Genomic DNA, 15,467 nt, shown 5'->3' with positions numbered 1-15,467 from the left:
TGCCCAGGGTCACACAGCTAGTAAGTGTCAAGCATCTGAGGCCAAATTTGAACTTAGGTCCTTCTGACTCCAAGGTTGGTGCTCTATCTACTACACCATCTAGCTGCCCCTAAAGACTTTTCTTAAAGTGAAAAGATATCTCCTTAACTTACCCTTTTATGTTAGGATTAAAAAAAAATGATAGATGTTCTTAAAATGGAGTACATATTGTATAGCAAATTAGAAGAACCCAAGTCTACCACATTTAGCCAACCTTAATTTTATTTCTTTCTTTCCTTCTTTCTCTCTTTCTCTCTTTCTTTCTTTCTTTCTTGGCAATAGGTTTACATGACTGGTCCAGGGTCACACAGCTAGTAAGTGTCAAGTGTTTGAGGCTGGATTTGAACTCAGACCCTCCTGACTCTAGAGTGGTGCTCTATCCACTGTACCAAGTAGCTGCCCCCCAACCTTCATTTTCAAAATGGATCCAATGAGGAAAGAAAAGAGAACACCAAGCAACTTCCTTATTTATTTTTTTTGAAGTAAGGAAGTGGGAAGAAGGCTTCTGAGAGATAAAAAGAACAAGAACATTTTCTTTTTCTTTTTTTTTTTGAGGTTAAAAATGAAACTTTATTGAAAATAATTATACAATGCATAAATTATCTAGGGGTTCAGACAATACTTAGCACACAGGAAAATACAAATACAAAATATTTCGTTGAAATAAAGGAAGACAAATAAATTGCTAATGGTTGGACCATGCTAATATAGTTAAATGTTAAAATTATCTAAATCAGTATACAGATTGAGTGCCATGCCAATCAAACTGACAAAGAGTCTCTTCATGGAACCAGAAAAATAATAAATTCATCTGAAAAAACAAAAGGTCAAGAATCTCAAGCGAAATAATGAAAAAGTAAGAAAGGAGGGGGACTTATTGTACCAGATTTCTGATAAGACTATAAAGTAGTAATCATCAATATTATTGTACTTTAAAAAAATAGGAAAAGTTTTCTCAGTGAACCGATAAGGCACACAAGATCCAGAAGCAATCTAACATAGTAACATAGTCTTCCATAAACCTAAGGGCACTAACCCTTAGGATAGGATAGGATAAAGCTAACTTTTCTTTCTTTTTTTTAATAAATTTATTTATTTTTAGTTTTCAACATTTACTTCCACAAGATTTTGAGTTCCAAATTTTCACCCCATCTCGCCCCTCCCCCCACCCCAAGATAGCATGCATTCTGAATACCCCTTCCCCTAGTCTGCCTTCCCCTTCTATCTCTCTCCCCTTTTCTTATCCCCTTTCCCTTCTGTTTTCCTGTAGGGCAAGATAGATTTCTGTACCCCATTTCCTGTATTTCTTATTTCCCAGTTGCATGTGAAAACATTTTTTTTAAACATGTGTTTTTAAAACTTTGGTTTCCAAATTTTCTCCCTTCTTCCCTCCCCACCCACCCTCATTGAAAAGGCAATCAGCTAAATATAGGTTATACATGTGCAGTTATGCAAAACACTTCCATAGTAGACATGCTGTGAAAAACTAACTCTATTTCCCTTAATCCTATCCTGCCCCCCCATTTATTCTATTCTTTCTTTTGACCCTGTCCCTCCTCAGAAGTATTTGCTTCTGATTACCCCCTTTCCCAATCTTCCCTCCTCTCTATCATCCTCCTACTCTCTTGTCCCCCTTCCCCATTTTCCTGTAGGGTAAGACAGATTTTCATACCCAATTGAGTGTGTATGTTATTCCCTCCTTAAATCAAATCCTATGAGAATAAGATTCACTCATTTCCTCTCACCTTCCCCCCATTTCCCTTCCACTGTAAGAGCCTTTTCTTTTGTGTTTTTTTGTGAGATAATTTACCCTGTTCTACCTCTCCCTTTCTCCTTCTCCTAGTATAATCCTCTCACACCCCTTAATTTTATTCTCCAGATATGACCCCTTCATCTTCAACTCACCCTGTGCCCTCTATCTTCCTATCTATCTATCTATCTATCTATACATATAATTTTTTCTCTCCAACTACTCTAATATTGACAAAGGTCTCATGAGTTACAAATATCATCTTTCCCTGCAGGAATGTAAATGGTTCAACCTTAATAAGTCTCTTATGATTTCTCTTTCCTGTTTACCTCTTCATGTTCCACTTGAGTCTTGCATTTGAAAGTCAAATTTTCTATTCAGCTCTGGTCTTTTCATCAAGAATGCTTGAAAGTACTCTATTTCACTGAATGACCATTTTTTCCCCTGAAGGATTATACTCAGTTTTGCTGGGTAGATGATCCTTGGTTGTAATCCTATCTCCTTTGCCCTCCGGAATATTATATTGCATGCCCTGCAGTCCCTTAATGTAGAAACTGCTAAATCTTGTGTTATCCTGATTGTGCTTCCACAATACTTGAATTGTTTCTTTCTGGTTGCTTGTAATATTTTCTCCTTGACCTGGGAACTCTGGAATTTGGCTACAATATTCCTAGGAATTTTCCTTTGGGAATCTCAGGAGGAGATTGGTGGATTCTTTCAATTTCTATTTTGCCCTCTGGTTCTAAAATATCAGGGTAGTTTTCCTTGACAATTTCTTGAAAGATGATGTCTAGGCTCTTTTTTTGATCATGGCTTTCAGATACTCCAATAATTTTTAAATTCTCTCTCCTGGATCTATTTTCCAGGTCAATTGTTTTTCCAATGAGATATTTCACATTGTTTCCTAATTTTTCATTCTTTTGGATTTGTTTTACAGTATCTTGATTTCTCATAAAGTCACTAGCTTCCAATTGCTCCATTCTAATTTTTAAGGAAGTATTTTCTTTATTGAGCTTTTGGACTTCCTTTTCCATTTGGCCAATTCTGCTTTTTAAGGCATTCTTCTCCTCATTGGCTTTTTGTACTTCTTTTACCATTTGGGTTAGGCTATTTTTTAAGGTGTTATTTTCTTCACTATTTTTTTGGGTATCCTTTAGCAAGCTGTTGACTTGTTTTTCATGATTTTCTTGCATCACTCTCAGTTTTTCCTCTACTTCTCTTACTTGCTTCTCAAAATCCTTTTGAGCTCTTCCAAGGACTGGGACTGATTCATATTTTTCTTGGAGAGTTTGGATGTAGGAGCTTTGGCTTCATTGTCTTCTTCTGGTTTTATGTTTTGATCTTCTTTTGTCACCAAAGTAAGATAATATAGTCTGACTCTTTTTGTGCTGCTTAGTCATGATCCCAACCAATTACTTGAGTTTTAAACTCTTTGTTAAGGTAAGAGTCTGTTTCCAATATGAAGAATGTACTGTCCCAAGCTTTGGGGGTTTGTACAGCTGTTTTCAGAGCTACTTCTAGGGACCTGTAAATTTTCAGTTCTTCTAAAGTGGTATGATAAGGGGCGAGGTGTTTCCTCTCCACAGCCATAATAAGCTCCACCACACCAGCGTTCCTGCTCACCCCAGGACCACCCCTCAGAACTGTGACCCAGATCCAAGCACAGGCAAAGCATGAGATTCCTGCCTCAGTACTGGCAAAGAGATCCCTGCAATCCCCCTCTAATCAGCAACTAGATTCCCCCTCAGTCTGTGGGCCTGAACCTCAGGAGGCAGCCGATACCCCAGGGGCACGCTCCAGACTGAGACCTAGCTTCTCTCTCACCGCAGTCACAGACTTTTCCCACTGACCTTCTAAGTTGGTTTGGCGTTTATGGGTTAAGAAGTCTGGAAACCACCACAGGTGCCCGAGATTCAGTCCTCTGAGGCCTGCTTCAGGGTCGCTGCAGCCTGCACGCCCATGCCAAAGTGCGCTCCTCTCCCCACCTGGCGCGATATACTTTTCCAATCAACCATCTAGGTTGTCTTGAACTGGAAATTTGTTTCACTCTGTCTTTTTGTGGGTTCTGCTGCTTTAGAATATGTTTAGAGCCATTTTTTTATAGGTATTTGGAGGGGTCACTGCTTTCACTTCACCATCTTGGCTCCGCTAAGAACATTTTTTCCAGTGATGTCTAGCTTGTGGTTTTCAAGGCTATGCCATATACGGTCCTTTTGGCATCCCTTATTTGTTTACTGTGTGGACATGATGAGATTGTAGAAAGGTGAAATATATTATATGGGACATACGGCTACCCTTCACAATAGTAGGTAGAACTAAATACAGGAGTGTATAGGTAAATGTTTAACAACCATCTGGGTGGATGGGGGAGCCCAATATACACATGAAACACTTTTAAGTTAAATCTTCATTATTAACATTTTCTCCATCACTTTCTTAAGTCTAGACAATCAGAAAAATAATAAATCAAGCCCTGATTTATAGCATTTTCTACAAGATGTAAATGATTACAATGAAAATTTAACAATTGGCTCTCTCAAGAATTGAGGTGGCTTCAACACACTTACTGATTTAAAAGTCTCTGAACCCCATGCTTCAGGTCGTTCATTTGGATTACGCTCTAAACAGCATATGTGCCAGTGTTTGTTCAACAGACCATCAGAAATTCCTTCTGTGCCAATGACATCATATAGCCTGTTGATTATTCAAAATATGTTGACTTCATAAAAGCAGTCTCATGAACAGTTTAATCAACTTTGTAAAAAAATGCATTGTTGTAGACCTAGTGCTAGTTATTGATCAGTTATGGTTAATTAAGTCAATAAAAATTCCATTATTTAACAGTCTGAATTCTTAAGCATTGTGAAGTTTATTCTGTTATAGGAACATTACAACTGGGACTCCTGGTTTTAGTTCAACAAGCTCACAGATGATTCTCACCTTCCATTTCAGCAGTTTTAATGAAAGAGAATATACTTTCACAGAACTGGGGAGATGCAAGCCACTCAGTTTGCAATGCATTACCTACAGTTTGACCACGAAAGTTAGAAACTTCATTCAGGTGGTTAAGCCCTAAGAGCTTACTAGTGCATATGTGCAAGCTAATTGGGTAATGTTTTAAATTTTATAATAATAACAAATTGGATGGTGGAGAGGGAGAACAGGCTGAATTACATCTGGGAAGTTATGCAGTACTTCTAATAATCCTACCAGAAGCAAAAATTCACCCTTTTAACACAGTATTATTCTGCTCATATTATTTAACTGTGAATAATGGAATGCCACAACCTCCAGCAATCCAAAATTGGAGGTGGTCCATGTGGCAATGGAGAGATGTATGGAAGGCTTAAGTTGGCTGCAGCATATTTGCCAGTGATAATTTATATGTAAGAAATGGCACAAAAGATATCATTTAAGAGATGTATGATCAGAAAAGGAGGTGGATTGGTCATGTAATGAAACCATGGCATAACAAATCGATGACATACGTGCCTTGCTGGTGTCCATGTAAAAATCCCACGGGAAGGCCACTGGCACTTTGCAGGATTTATGGAAATGCAGGACAAGAGTCCCAAAGCATAAGAAGATAAAGGATAGGTTGTGATATGCTCTGTTGAGGGAGCACTCATAATGAATGAAATCACAAATCCTGTTTTGTACTGAAAAATAATAATTAACACTTCACATTTATAACACACACACACCCACACACACACACCCATATAACACATTTGTATAACGCTTCAAGGTTTACGAATTGCTTTGTAACAGCTCTCTGAAGAGTGACAGCTCTCTGAAGCTGAGGTAGATTGGTATGACACTCAGTCACACAACTAACAGGGATCTGAGCCTGGACCTGAACCTATGCTCTCTGAACCCAAGTCCAGTGCTTTTCTTACTATAGTAGGATGCTAAAAATCTCATAGAAGCCACACAGGTCCTTTGGCCAAGCAGCTTGCCTGTAGTCCAGGGGAGTGTGCAGCAGTGATTCTACAACATTCTACAGTAGTTTGCCAGCATTTCCACATTAGTCTTACAGACATTTCTGAGAGGTGGAGAGAAGAGGAGTAGCAGTACTCCCTTTTGACCCACTTATTTTCCATAAAATCACATTCCATGGGTAAGTTTGGTGTCCTGTGAACACCTAATGGCTCTGGTAAAGAAATCAAATAAATTACTAACTACTTCTCAGGAAGGATTATGTCTTCAGATTCTTTTGTATTCCTCACAATATCTTATAGGATATTAGAGGACAATCATATGATCATAGTGCTAGGTTTTAGAACTCATAAAACAAATTCTATCATTATTTTTTAGGTTGTAGGATTTAGAGCTGGATGCTTAGAAATCTTCCAATGCAGGGATTCTTAATCTGAGGTCCATGAATTTGTTTTTCACATATTTTGATAATTGTATTCCTTTGTAATGCTATGTATTGCTTCTGAGAAGGGGTTCAGAGACTTCTCCAGATGGCCAAAGGGGTCCATGACACAAAAAAGGTTAAGAACCCTTGTTTTTGTCCAGCCACATTTTACATTTGAAGTAAAGCAAACCTCCCTCTTTCAGTATATTAGACAGAATGGACCAACTCCCACAAAAGGAGAACACAAATCAATTTGCTCCTTGTATTTTGTGGTAGGGTTCCAGTTAGGATGGCAAGCCAGACCTATGATTTCATAGTTTATTGCAACTCTCAGTGTGGAAACTCCTTTCACTGATGTAAATCTGCAAACTAGTCTTTTAAAAAACTTGTTGATTATCTAATCTGCTGTTTTAATATCACTTTCATTTCTTTATATACCCCCTTTGCCCTTGATACCAACTTACTGGTATCCCTGGTTTCCTTCAACTCTCAGCTAAAATCCTACCATCAACAAGAAGAGTTTCCCAATCGTCCTTAATCTTAATGCCTTCCCTCTGAGATTATCTCCAATTTATCCTGCATATATCTTGTTTCTACATAATTGTTTGCATATTGTCTTCTCCATTTGATTGTGAATTTCTTTCCCAAGAGCAGGAACTGTTATTATTTACCTTTGTATCCCTAGACTTAGTACAATGTCTAGTACATATCAGACACTTAATAAATGCTAGTTGACTTAAGTGAGCCATCTTTTCTGACAAAAAAATGAAAAAAAAAAAGATGAATACATCAAATGAGTCTGACAGCAATGCAATCACATCCATGGTTCCCCACCTCTGAAATGAAAGGAGAGAGGTGCATTTTCTCATTTCTTCTATAACCAGTAGTCTTGAGAGTGGTGTGATGGCACAGTGGATAGAGTATTAAACTGGGAGGAAGGAAGAAGAGTTCGAATTTGACCCAGACACTTTCTAGCTAGGTGACCTGGACTAGTCATTTGACCTCTGTCTGCCATGGTTTTCTCATCTGTAAAATGGAGATAATAATAGCCACCTACTTCCCAAGGTTGTGAAGATCAAATGAAATAATAATCATGAAGCGCTTAGCACAGTGGACTGGTGGGTTGGTTGTTGTCCTTTGTTCTCAAAGACAACCAAAATGACATCACTATGCTAGAGTCCAGTTTCAATGTGTCCGAATGTGGCTGATCAGACCAATACGAGCTTGGAATGTTCTACCACAGGTAGAGCACAAATATTCCATGTGAACATTTGGGGTGGATTCTCTAAATTTTCGCACCTTGTGTTTCTTTTGACCTATTTAAATTCTGTTTTGCTCAGAGAGTTAGAACCTTCTCTGAGGTGGGCATGCCATGCTGAGCGGTCCTAAGCCCCTGTCTCCCATGTCCTACAAACAATCCCAAAGTTCTTAAGAGAGACTTTGAAAGTGTCCTTGTATCGCTTCCTATGACCACCATGTGAATGCTTGCCCTGTGTGCTATATAAATGTTTGTTATTATTATTATTATTATTATTATTAAAACTTAGTTCAATTCAATAAACATTTATCAAAAGCCAGCTATGTGCCTGGCAAAGTGCTAACTGCTGGGGATACAAAAGAAGGCAAAAGACAGTTCCTGCCCTCAAGAAGCTTACAATCTAATGGTGACTAAGTGATTTGCCCATGACCACACAGTTGGTATGTCAGAGGCAGGCTCTGTATACATGGAATCCTTTCCATTTCTTCCTTAACTGGACCCTTCTCAAAACAAATTTTCTCATCTCCCTTAGCCAGCCTTCCTGGGTGTGCATGGGACTACAGATCCCAAAGTGCAAAGCTCCTCCCCTAACCTTTTCCCCCAATGGCCCAGCTGCTGCGTGGTCCTTAGGGACATGTAGTTGTGTGCGACCTGGCGCACACGCCAGTTCCTGGATCCCCACAACAGCCCACTTCTTTTCCCCTCCCTAGTTGCCGTGGAGACGAAGAGACGCTGCGCTGAGAACAAGGGGTTCCCTAGCCAGTCTATGAAGAGGAGAGGTGGGGAACGAAAGAACACTCTATTCAGGCCCCACCTCTGACCAGAAACAAGCCATGATGACCCCCATCAGCCGTGGGTGCTTGGAGCTGGGACCCACAGACGTCCTGGAGCGCAAAGGTCCCCTCACCATCCGCTCCCACCACATGAAGTACTCGAAGCCGGTCCTGATGTATGGCTGGTAAGGACCCCTTCCCCCTAACCCGCTAACCCCGGGGAATGGGTAGAAAGACCAGGCCTCGCAAGTTGGAGCGGGAGCTGCCCTCCCTTCCTGCAGCCTGGATGGACGCTCCACCTGTAGTCGCCTCGCACCCTCTGCAGGGCGTTTGTAGAATCACAGAACCTCAGAATTGGAAGGGACTAATAGGGTCAATTCAATTCAGTTTCATCCCCTCCACTCCCCCTTCCTCCTTCCTCTTTTACTTCCCCTCCTTTCCCTTTTCCTATTAAAAGCTTCCCCACCCCTCTAAAGGACAGATAGAATAGAACAGTGAAAAGAGTTCGAGATTTGGAGTCTAAGAACTTAGTTTCATTCACAGGTTCTTCTTCTTACCGTTGCGACATTGGGCAAGTTATCACTTTTTCAGTCTCATCTGTAAAATGAAGTGGAGTGTGACTAACTCTTATGTCCCTTCCAGCTGTGATACTAATTGGTTTCAGAGACTTTCAGAGTTGAGGGAACCTTTGTGGTTTTCTTCAGTGGTTCCACGCAACAAGCGTTTATTAATCTCCTCACATAAAGCAAGTACAGTAATAATAACACATTTTACATCCCTTCGAGGCTATAGGACAAATTCCTGTGAGCCCTTTCTTCATATCCTTGTGTTCAAGGCATGTTCCTTAACTTCTCAGTGCTCTAGGCAGTTCTTTAAGATTATGAATTTCAAGAAGATGCTATGGCACTGGTGGAAGGGTAGAAGTTGCCTGTCTAGGCAATTGACTTGAAGAGAAGGTGCTTACCTTTGTTAGTAGAGGCAATTTCCTCTTGGGGAATTCCATTGTATCAGTGAAATCACTGATCCAGTCCTATGGCCTCTCCATTCCTTATAGCAAGAGTGAAGAAGGAGATGGTGTCAGTGTTATTATCTTTGTTTTACTAGAAGAAGAATATGAAGCTCATGAAGGTTGAGTAATTTGCTGAAGGTGATACAGTTAGTAAGTGACATTTCTGGGATTTGAATCTCCATTTCTTAACTCTAGACACTGTTGACATAGTTCCTAATCTCAAGGAGTTTACAGTTTAGAGTGGGATTTTTGAGATAAAACAAATACACTATATACATGATAAAAGACCGAATGTGAAGAGGGCAAAGAAGAGATCCAAAGTGACGAAAATCCAAGGAAGGAGTGGTCCTTTCAGATGGAGATGGGGAGAGCCAGAAGGATCTGGGAAGTTGTCTAGGAGGATGTAAATAATAATAATAGCTAGTGTTTATATAGTATTTTAAACTCTGCAAAGAGCTTTACAAATATCTCATTTCATCCTCACCACAACCCAGACAGGTGGGTGCTATTATTATCTCCACTTTAAAGATAAGGAAACTGAGTTAGAGGAAGATTAAGTGACTTGTCCAGATCATACGGCTGGTATCTGAGGTTGGATTTGAACTCAGGTCTGCCTGTTTCCAGGTACAACATTCTTCCTTAATCTTAGTGCTTCCTTTTATGATTATCTCCATTTTATTTTGTACAACTATTTTGTACATAGTTGTTTGCATGTTTCTTTCCCATTATACTATAAACTCCTTGAGAGGAGGGATTGTTTTTTGCCTTTCTTTGTATCTCTAGTGGTTTACCCAGTGCCTGGCCATAGTAGGTGCTTAATAAATGCTTGTTGACTTGACTTCAGTGAAATATCTTTTATAACAAATAATTAAAAAAAAAGAAAGGTAGAAAAAAGCAGTCCAGCAAAACAAACCATCACACCAATTGAGTCTGCCTGATTCCAGATCCATTTCCACTACTGAACTACCTAGCTAGTGCCTGAGGTAAGCTTTAGAGGAAGAGAAGATGTCAGTAGGCAGAAATGAAAAGGGAATGGGTTTCAGTTATGGACATGCCAGTAATCTAATACAGGAGATTGCTGGATGTGTAGTCTAGTTTGCTTGGAAAACTACACATGTGCTTGGAAAAGCACACATGAAGGAGAATAGTGTGGAATGAGATTGGAAAGATAGATTTGAGCCAGATTGTAGTCTCTGTTTTGAGAGTTTACTGTCTAATACAATGGAAAAGACCTGTGCACAAATAACTCTGGGAGAGCATGATAAGTAGATAAATGTGAGGAAGAGTTTCTCATCAGCAGTCACTAGCTACAGGAATAAGGACTTTTAGGGTTAGTTGAAATAAATGATCTCCAACATCATTGCATTTAACACCCTAATTTTGCAGATGAGGAAACTAAAGCCTCTGCTGTTTAAATGACCCAAGGCTGTGCGATTAGTCTCAGAACAGTGACTGTTTTCCTGAACCACGTATTCTTTTCACTACCCCAGGCTATTAATGTGAAACAGGTGAGGTTAAGCTGAATGACAGATGATCACAATATTGAATGGGTAGGTGCCATTTGAAGGACCAGGCAGGTGCCTCAAACATTTTCCAAAAAATACTGTGTGTTGATCTGCCCTGAGGTCATAAGCCAATGTTTCCAGAGGCTTACTGACCTCTTTAGGATAATCAGATCATAGATTTAGAACTGGGAGGGAGCTTAGAGATGCAAGTCTAACCTCTTCATTTTTTGCTGAAGAGGAAAACAAGACGATCAAAGTGAAATGACTTGCCTAAGGTCCATACAAAATGGAGTCTGAACCCAGGACCTCAGACCTGAAATCCAATACTCTTTCAACTAATTATGACATGGCTGACTAAGTTAATCTTCCTACCATCCAGATGTAACCACTTAACTCCACCACCCTGCTGCCAAACCTTCAATTCTTTCTCCCTCCACCCTGCTTAGGCTTCCTGAATAAACTATAAGCGCCTTAGGAACCGCAGTCCCACACCAGTCTACCTTTCCAGCTTTGTTATTCTACTCCCCTTTTTATATTCTATGTCTCAGTCAAACTGGATTACTAATTATTTCCTGATCTTGCCATGCCTCTTCCTGCCTCTAGGCATCCAACTGCACTGTATCCTAAGCACAAAGCTTGTGCTGGGAAGCCTTTGCTCATCTCCCCATTTGTCAGGGCTTTCTCTTTCCTCAGAGTATCTTTTGTACTATTTTACCTGTGGTATCCCCCAATAGAATGTAAACTCTTTGAAGGATTTTTTTTTTTTTTAGTTTGTATTTCCAGCATCTTGGGCAGTGTCTTGCCTATTAAACATTTCTTGTTTCTCCTCCAATATGTGAAGTGTCCTTCTTGTCCTTTAAGGTTCGGTTCAGTTCAGCTATTAACTCCTGCACAAAGCCTTCCCTGATGCTCCAAGTGAAAGTGATCTCTCCTAGTCCCAATTTTCTTAAAATACTTTCTTCTGCCTTTAGGGTGATAGAGTTTATCATTCAAGACCTTAGAGATCATCTTTGGTTTGTGACTGGGACTTTAGAATTCATCTGGTCTAACCTGTTCAATTTACAGATGATGAAACTGAAGGCCAGTGAATTGTGACCTAAAGTCACACCAGAACTGGAATTTGAACCGGTACCTCTGATCCAAATCCAGTGCTTTTTATTTTGCCTTGTATTATTATTTGTGTGTGTATGCATACACATTTATACAATGTATTTATATATATATATATAGACATACATACATTTATATACTATATATGTACAAATGTGTTGTACATGTTTTCATATATGTATGTATATATAAGTGTTTTGTTATATCTATATTTATATCTGGACATAGGTATCTTATGTCTCATTTAGATTGTAAGCATCTTGAGGGCAAGCACTGTGTTAATTTTTTATCTTTGTATCTCCAGCATTTAGCAAAACCCTTTGCTAAATAGTACGTAGTAGGTATTTGATGTTTATCAGAACTGAATTTGTTGAATCCTAAATCTTTTCCCAATCCTACAATCCTCCTTTATCCTGTAGGATATTTAACACTTTCCCTTTCCTACTCTTCTCCCTATAGAAACAAATAATCCTAAAGATAAGCAAAAAATCAAGTATGATCACAGTTTGTTTTCCTCCTTATACTGAAGCAAATCTTGAAGTCTGGGAATTAGACATACCATAAGCAAAACTCAGACATAGCTTATCCTCAGTGCCTTGGCTTCTTCTTTCTTTTCCATTTCTTATCCTTTTCCCTCTGCTTCACTTTGTCCTCGTTTTCCAGATAAAGCTTCTTTCCCTCTGTCCAATCTCATAAAAGGATGTTTAAAATGATTTATAAGGAGGTAAATGTATTACATATGTGTTACATATTTACACATGTTTAATGTGTTACATATTCCAGGGGCATTTATATTTTAATAGGGGACAAAGAAATTAATCTCAAAATTTGGAATTTCAGGCATCAGGAGTTATGTGGGATAGGATTTTTTTTTTTGGAGGGGTGAATTAATTTGTTGTTGTTCAGTCATTTTCAGCTGTGTCTGACTTTTTCATGAGCCCATTTTGGGGTTTTCTTGACAAAGGTACTGGAGTGGTTTGCCATTTCATTCTCTAGTTCTTTTTTGCTGATGAGGAACTGAGGCGAACAGGGTGAAATGACTTGCCCAGGGTCACACAGCTAGTTAGAGTCTGAGGCCAGATTTGAACTCAGGAAGATGAGTCTTCCTGATTTCAGCCCAACACTCTACTCACTGCTCCACCTAGCAACCCTAGAAATCATATTTTGTAGGGTACTGCCTCATCACAAAATTGGCCCTTAATAAGAGGTTAGAAATTTAAGCATTTTTAAGAGGAAGTGAAGGTCAACTCAACTTCCAAGACTACCATTACCTTTGGGTGGATTATATAGTTGACTTTGGATACAATTTGAAAGATATACCCCAAACTACTTCCTTCACCCTGGGACTATAGTACTTGAAGTTCCATTAGAAATTCCGTTCTTTGGCTTAATGATACCTCTAACAATAAGATTGCTGCTACTTTAAAATAAATTTTTTTTCTCTTTGTTGCATTATTATTTAGTGAAAGTATAAGAAAGTAAAAACAGCTCAGACAGTCCAGAGCACAAGGAGAAACTTTCTCTTGTGCCTAAGTGTCCTCCAATAGATAAGCAATCTTCTTTTTTAAGATTGGTTGGACTTGTCTCTGAAGGGGATTCCTCCCATTAAAACTCAGGCACATTAAGTCTATCAGAGGAGTGGGCCATTTCTAGAGTTCTCTGTTAAAGTGTCAATACCATTAAAAGGGGGAGGGTTAGTATTAATATCAAATCTGAAAGAGGGAGTAGAAGGAGAAATAAGGAAACCCAACATGAGGCATTGGGTCCCTGGGAGAAGGAAAAAGGAAAAATAGTGAAGAAAGGGGAGATGAAAGGGCATAAAGGATCTATTTCATCTATTTTTATAATTATAACTGTAGCCTTGGGTTCTGCTCACCTTTTAAAAATTCATTTAGTTCAAAAATTTTTCTGAACTCTCCATTTAATTCTACTCTTTGCCCTACCTCCTGCCTCCAAATCCTCATTTCTAGCTTGATGATATAAAATAAAACATCTCTGTTTTTATAGCAGGAGGATTGCTACCACTTTCCATTGCATTATTCCACATTACTTAGATTACATCAACAAATGAAAAATGAGGCAATCAACTGAAGTAGTAGTCTAGATTATTTAAGCCACAACAAAACTTTATCAGTTTCACTATCTGGACATTTTAATTGAAAAAATATTGCTTTATCTAGATTTATCTGAGTCACATTTTAGGTATAGGTACTGCTACTACTAAATAGTTTAGGAGATGAAATGGTTGAAAAGGTTATTTTTGTTTTAGAAGGAAAGTTCACAAGTATTCATGAACAGCTTTTTCTTGGCCCATCCTACTAACTCATTTCTGTTTGGGAACTAAAAGGTAAGAGGCTATGTGAATTTTGAATACAGTGCAGTAAGGGGAGAAAGAATGTCTTATAAGTACCGAGAGTGACTCACTGTGTGACCTCAAGCAAGTCATTCAAAGTCTTTTGGTGACTCATTTATTCGCTATGAAATTGAGATAATAGAAATATTACTGTTGGGCAATGTAATCAAAGCTTACTGGGGGAAAATAAAATTATGGCATGGTTCTATTTCATCATTATTATTACTGTTAACCTGATCTGCCATAGCATCCCTACTTTGCTTTGTCTTCCATGTTCAAACTTTGGTGCTATCTTTGCCTCTTCCCTCTGAGTTACTTCTGATAGTCAGTCAATTAATAAGTTTATTCATTCCACTTCTACAACATCTTTCATATATGTCCCTTCTTATATTTCCACTGTTACTCCCTTAGTTCAGCCCTTTGTTACCAGTCTCTTGGTCTTTCGCAATGAATAACTTTCTAACAGATCAGCATGCCTCCAATCTGTCCCATTGCCAATCCATTCTTTCTATAGCTGCCAGACTTATCTTCCTTATGCATGCCTCTCTTCTGTTCAAAACTTTCAGTGGCTCCCATTTTTGAAACAAGTATACTTTACATTGGCTAGTCTAAAGTGGTACCATCCAATCCCTCCAATCTTATTTCATATTATTCCCTAACTGGACCACTCACTATCCCCAGAGCATACCCCATGTTATCCTACATTTATGCTGCATTTCTCATTTACTTTCTCTAATACTATTCTCTATACCAGTAGAATTCCTAGCTGTTCTTTAAAGCCACCTCCTTGACTAGCAGAAGTTCTTCACCTGGGGTCCATGAATTTGTTTTTTTTTTTCCCCTTATTGTTTGATAACTATTTCAGCATAATTGGTTTACTTTATTAATAGTATGTGTTTTATATATTTAAAAATACTATGCTGATAAGGGATTCACTGGACTGCCAAAGTGGTTTATGACACCAAAAAGGTTAAGAACCACAGTCTCATAGGATGTCTTTATCTTCTTGGTTGGCGATAACTTTTCTTTGTGCATAAATCCCTCACAGATTTCAATGTCTTTCATGTGCTTATCATGTATTATTTTATAATATGGTGATTTTTGTGTGTCATAGCTCCCTCGTAGACTGTAAACTCCATAAGGGCAGAGGCTGTGTTTTATTTAAACTTTGTATCTCTCACAGCTCCTAGCATATTGCTTTATGCACTGTGGGTGCTTAATTAATATTTATTGATTTGAATATGTTACAAAACACTCAATGTGAATGGAAAATCCTGGAAAAAAACAAGATTAGATGATTAGGAGAG

The 15,467-nt window shown here is 38.7% G+C and overlaps 1 protein-coding gene across 3 annotated transcripts in view; it reads left to right on the top strand.

Annotated features, from left to right (window-relative positions):
- The window catches only part of CUNH9orf135 (chromosome unknown C9orf135 homolog), a 149,353-nt gene that overhangs the window by 60,936 nt on the left and 72,950 nt on the right, over window positions 1-15,467 (top strand). For 2 of the 3 annotated variants that reach the window (XM_027839163.1, XM_027839165.1), the window contains exon 2: window positions 8,121-8,368. In XM_027839163.1, coding sequence (XP_027694964.1) covers window positions 8,244-8,368 — 125 coding nt within the window. In that variant the 5' untranslated portion in view covers window positions 8,121-8,243. Of the gene's footprint in view, window positions 1-8,099; window positions 8,369-15,467 lie in introns of those variants that run through there. The other variant, XM_027839164.1, reaches the window with a different exon arrangement.

This window comes from Vombatus ursinus, unplaced genomic scaffold (genome assembly GCF_900497805.2).
Source record: "Vombatus ursinus unplaced genomic scaffold, bare-nosed wombat genome assembly UNPS02014832.1, whole genome shotgun sequence".
Lineage (NCBI taxonomy): Eukaryota > Metazoa > Chordata > Mammalia > Diprotodontia > Vombatidae > Vombatus > Vombatus ursinus.
This window is presented reverse-complemented; position numbering and strand designations above follow the sequence as displayed.